The 5,822-nt window shown below is 35.3% G+C and overlaps 1 protein-coding gene across 1 annotated transcript; it reads left to right on the top strand.

Annotated features, from left to right (window-relative positions):
* Nucleotides 1-777: 777 nt before the first annotated feature.
* On the top strand, nt 778-2,405 carry LOC127087768 (probable CCR4-associated factor 1 homolog 7). The gene is made up of 3 exons (XM_051028700.1): nt 778-1,007; nt 1,123-1,190; nt 1,300-2,405. The coding sequence occupies exon 3, from the start codon at nt 1,332-1,334 to the stop codon at nt 2,166-2,168; it is 837 nt and encodes a 278-aa protein (XP_050884657.1). The 5' UTR covers nt 778-1,007; nt 1,123-1,190; nt 1,300-1,331; the 3' UTR covers nt 2,169-2,405.
* Nucleotides 2,406-5,822: the final 3,417 nt, after the last annotated feature.

Genomic DNA, 5,822 nt, shown 5'->3' with positions numbered 1-5,822 from the left:
TACTTGAATACCCTAAGTAGAGGAATCATACCCTAACATGTATCCCTAAAGCCACACACTCAGAGGGGTGGTAAAACGTTTCAATGATGGGAAATAACTTAATGTGTTTGTTCCCCCATTATTTTTGCAACTAATTCTACGCGTCCCCATTTCCGACCAAAAGTGAACATCATTCCTGGAGGTCAGCCACGACTTCTAAGACTTCCTCGATTAATAACTGTTTGACAAGCATTGGGGCAACTGTTCTGAAACGACCAAAAACTCAAAAATCAAATATCCAATCAAATATCAATTCACTCCAAATGACACAACATATAAAAGTCTTCACACATGCATGATACTCGAGGTGTATTTTCTAATCTCCATTTTTATTATACTCATCTTGAATTCTAAACTTACTTGGACGTGAGAGTGTTAATCTTGGAGATTCACCTCGCACTGTCGTATGAACACCACCGATTCATAATTTTTCAAAATCCCTCCATTTTGATTTCATCACAGAACGATAAATTTTTAAATATTTTATCCAATTCTATTTTTATTGTTACAAAGTCCTATCTTTGAAATAATAAACTAAAGATTAAAATTTATATAATTTAATTTTCCACACAAATAATTGAAGTTGGTATGAAATCACAAAGCATGGCAAATTGCAATCCACAATTCAACATGTCTAAAATAATTGAAATGACGTAACAATAAATAAATAAAATAAATAAAAAAGGTCGGCGATAATGCAATTCGTACACACGTTAACGACTGATATCTAATTGTCGCATATCAAATTCCAATAGCCCAGTTGTAAACGACACTTCCGTGTCCATATTTCTCACCAAAACGACCCCACTTCTCACACTGAGTACAAATCAAGTCTCAACCCTCGCACCCCAAGTTCCTGTCTCTTCCATTTCATAGCTCCTCCCCCAATCGTTTCGTTTCGTTGACTCGCGAATCGATGCAAACCTTCAAGATCGCTGAAACTTTAGCTTCGTTTTCTTCACTATAAGGTTCGATTTTTCGCTCTCACTTTCTTCAAACTTTAAACCCTAGTTCAAACTTCAAACCCTAGTTCAGCTAAATCCGATTCAATTGACGTTTTTTCTACGCTTGTTTTTGTTTCAGATCTACTTGATTCTCTACCTCAACCTCTCGATTCGAAGCTCAAATCAATCTACTCGATTCCTCTTCAGGTTAATTTTTTACTACTCGATTTACTGATTTTGCTACTGTTTGATGTGGATTTCTAGATTTGTTAGGTTTTGAGATCTGAACGTTTTGATTTGGTGTTTTTGTTTGCAGATCTGAGTCGATTGGTTTTCAATTTTCTTGAAATGTCGGATTTAACGAAGGATTTATCAAAAGATTTATCGAAAGGTGATTCGGTTCAAATCAGAGAGGTTTGGAACGATAATCTCGAAGAGGAATTTGCTTTGATCCGTGAAATCGTTGATGATTTTAACTATGTAGCTATGGATACAGAGTTTCCAGGTGTTGTTCTTCGTCCTGTAGGGGTTTTCAAACATATCAATGATTTTAACTACCAGACTTTGAAGGATAACGTTGATATGTTGAAGCTGATTCAGTTAGGTTTAACTTTCTCTGATGAGAATGGGAAGTTACCTACTTGTGGCACTGGAAATCCTTGCATCTGGCAATTTAATTTCCGTGAGTTTAACGTCACCGAAGATATATTCGCTGCTGATTCGGTCGAGCTTTTGCATCAATGTGGAATTGATTTCACTAAGAACAGCGAGCAAGGGATCGACGTGAACCGATTCGGCGAGCTTCTTATGTCGTCTGGGGTTGTGTTAAACGATAACATGCAATGGGTTACTTTCCATAGTGGATATGATTTTGGTTATCTGCTGAAGCTTTTGACTTGCAGAACTTTGCCAGATACGCAAACAGGGTTCTTCGATTTGATCAACATTTATTTTCCGATGCTTTATGATATCAAACATTTGATGAAATTCTGTAACAGTCTTCATGGTGGTTTGAACAAGCTTGCAGAGTTGTTGGAAGTTGAAAGGATTGGTGTTTGCCATCAAGCAGGATCGGATAGTTTACTCACTGCTTGTGCATTTAGAAAATTGAGGGATACGTTCTTCAATGGCGAAACAGAGAAATACTCTGGTGTGTTGTATGGATTAGGTGTTGAGACAGACTAATTGAAAGAAAGAAAAGTATAATTGGTTGTAGATTACAGTATCTCTTATGTGTTGTGAGTCTTTTTTTACTTGTGTACACTTCTACCAGAAAGATATGGTTGTTGTTTACTTGTAACATTTTCATCATCTTTGCTTGAATTGTAACTCAAAAGTCTTAGCTTGTTTTGTTAGCTTGAGTTCTTTGTAAATCACTTCAGTTTAGTGTTTCAACAATAATAATTTATCATGATTCCTTTATTTTCTGCTATAGTTTGTTGCTACTTGATTTGATTCTTCTCAACAATTTTATGTATATTTTGTTTCTGATTTCTCATCGTGGTTCATATCAGTTTTAAATTATGAATCAAATGGTGGAGGTTGGTAGTTGCTGGGGAATTCATTAATTGGAATTTAATTGGCCTATGGTGACTGAGTCTATGAGCAGGCTCTAGGGTTTAGGGTCAAGTTTGGGCTGGAATTTGCCTTCGCCGCCTTCTCTTTCTAATTATTTAGTCTTATTGTTTATAATTTAGGTGGCATCATTCCATTGGAAGAGGATAAACAAGTTGATGGGAAATAATTGAAGAAATAGTGGTGCTCCATTTTTACGCGTTTTCGCACATTGCTTTGAAGATTCCTCAAAGTTGAATTATTGTTATGAAATAAAATAAAAATGCCTAAAAAAGAGGCTTGAATTTTGGGATTTTTGCTGTGAAAAGTGGTTTCTCAAATTTGAATAGCTGTAAAAGAGATGATGAACCGCAGGCAAGTTTGAATGATTATTTATTTTATTATATTATCATCATCATCATCGATACTATATTGTAAGAAAACCTTCCATAAATACGCACGCGTATATTGGCATATGTTGACTGCGAAGACGTTTGAATTCTAAGAAGAATTGTTTTTTTTCTTTTTTAAAATTTAAGTATGTTAGTACTATTTTGTTGTTGATATTCTATAAATATTTTAGCTGATGATCTCACGGTTAAAGATTATTGAGTTATTCAGGATCCAAGAATTTAAATTGATGGGAGCAAACTTATAAGCAGACGGGATTGTTCATTAAGAATGTTTTTTTTTATATATTTGTTAACAAAATTTAAATTTTTGAATATTTTTGAAGTACGATTTACGATAAAGATGTAGAGGAACAGTTTTGATTGATTTTTATTTATTGAGAAAATGAATTTTTTTGTTATAAGAAACGTAAGTGTTTTTTTTCTTATAAACCATCCGTATATTTTATGTGGGACTCTTGAGTTGTATAAAAATTTAAAATCATTGAAATTCGCACTCACATAAATTTTTTCATTTATGTAAAATTCCAATTTTGACCCTAAGATCTCTCATATTATCTCATTATATATATTAGCTTTGGGATCACACCTTGACATCCTCCTTACCCCTTATTCCTTGGGTTTGCATTGAGAGAGGTCACCCAACACATTTGATTGTATCATACTTTGTCTTTCGTTATTTACTAACCAAAATGCCAAAAATATGTCTATGTATAACTTTGTTTCTTTTGTAGGTAGTGTGTGCATCCACCAATGCCTCATCAAGCTCACAATTAGGGTTTGAGACCCTCAGTGCAAGGATCAAGCAAGGAATGGTTCACATTGATTCTATACATCATATATGGATCCCCATGATCTTCACATATCATTTTGATCAAGGGCTATCTCACATATCCCCAAAATGGTTCATGGTGGTTGACCAGAGAAAGTCAATTGTTGAAAACTGCGGTCCCCTAAACCCTATCTCCTATAATTTTTATCATATGAAAATAATTCCAAGAGAAAAGTTTCTCTTTGTGACATTCCAAACACCTTTCGTGTTGAAGTCAAGAGCTAATTTTGCTTGTAAAGTCATTTTTTATGGTGAAAGATTATAAGTCATTTTGTCTGAACCCTAGTTATGAGGTTAACTTCCAAGGACCATAACTTGCTCAATTTTTATGAGATGAAAGTCATTCAAGTTTCATGATCAAATTAAAGATGTCCTCTACCACCTTTATTCTTGGAATAAGTTCAAATTCAACTTGAAAATGCATGTGCCAAGAGGAAACATTATAGGTCATTTTGGCCCATTACCATTGAACAAGTGATTTTCCTCAACATCTAAAATGCATAACTCCTCCATGTCAAATCCAAATGAGGTCAAATTTGTGAACAAATTGAATAGGTTTGAAATAGATACAACTTTGATGAAGGAACTTTTTCCATTTGAAGCCCATAGCAAAAGTTATTCAAAGTGGAAGAAGTGAACATTTGACTTGGTACTTAGAAAATTTTCAAATATGTTTGATTTTCCAAACTTCCACCTCAAAATTCATCATGATCCAAGATTCAAATGGAAAAATGTTCAACATGAAAGTTGTTCCCCTTGATCTCACATTTCTAAAATGTCCAAGATCATCTCATTTGGCCAAGAAATGAAGGACTTGCGCATGGGTTCTTTTCAAAGGTTCATTTGGATGGATTTCACATTCACTTTTCAATCTCCATTGCATGAGTACATGACAAGATTTCAGCATTTCATATTGTTAAGTTTGGACCTGATATCATCATTTGATGGGCCTATCACACGCCCATGCAAGAATGCAATGAAATTGTTAAATTTGGCAAATTTTGGAAGTGTGTGAAAATGAATTGCAATGCCTATAAATATAACCCTCTTGGCTCAGAATTAAGGATCTCATGCCCAAGCTTTGAAATTGCAATCCAAACCCTCACCATTAAAGGATAATCTTGAAGGTTTTCATTTGAAAATCGAGCTTCAAATCTCATTCTGTTTTGAGATTGAAACTCCAAGAGTCCAAGCTTTTCTTTGATCCAATTCATCTCCTACAAGCTTCTGAAGCCAAGCCAAGGATAATTGGAAGCAAGATCAAGCAAGGTTGAAGCTCCCTCGAAGGTGATTTTCTAGAATTTTCATCTCTTCGATTCTCTCTCAGTTCATCTCTTCGATTTTCTAGAATTGAAGGTTTTCATTTGAAAATCGAGCTTCAAATCTCATTCTGTTTTGAGATTGAAACTCCAAGAGTCCAAGCTTTTCTTTGATCCAATTCATCTCCTACAAGCTTCTGAAGCCAAGCCAAGGATAATTGGAAGCAAGATCAAGCAAGGTTGAAGCTCCCTCGAAGGTGATTTTCTAGAATTTTCATCTCTTCGATTCTCTCTCAGTTCTTCACTATTCTTTGTGATTTTTGGTTGGTTGAAGTCCTACCAATGTAGGCAACAAGATTGGGTTGCTTTGAGGTCAAATCGATGCAACTCAGTTCATGATCCTCAAAATTCAAATCCCTGTACCTTTTTATATACTTGGAATTGGAGAAAATTGAGGTCAGATTCGTGATCCTGAGCATTTTCTCTTTGAAATAGTGTTATTGTTTTTCATTTTTCATTGAGTAGAAGGTGGACCAGTCCGGTGTGGTCCACTGGAGAAGAAGACCAGAGCCCTAACTCCGGTAGTGCGTTGGCACCTTCCAAACCATCTAATCCTTTTAAAATATTTTAATCTTGGCCCCTGGTTCTGATTACCATTGGTGTGACGCATTGACTCAGGTCTTTGGTGGAACGCGCGCGCTTGACCATCAGATCTGCCACCTTAATTAATGAGGGAGATCTGATGGGCCTCGCTTTTTTTTGTATTTTTTGAATTTCCATTTAA

Source organism: Lathyrus oleraceus, chromosome 5, assembly GCF_024323335.1.
Source record: "Lathyrus oleraceus cultivar Zhongwan6 chromosome 5, CAAS_Psat_ZW6_1.0, whole genome shotgun sequence".
In the NCBI taxonomy this organism is placed as follows: Eukaryota; Viridiplantae; Streptophyta; class Magnoliopsida; order Fabales; family Fabaceae; genus Lathyrus; species Lathyrus oleraceus.
Note: the sequence above shows the minus strand (reverse complement) of the source record. Positions and strands in the feature narration are given on the sequence as shown.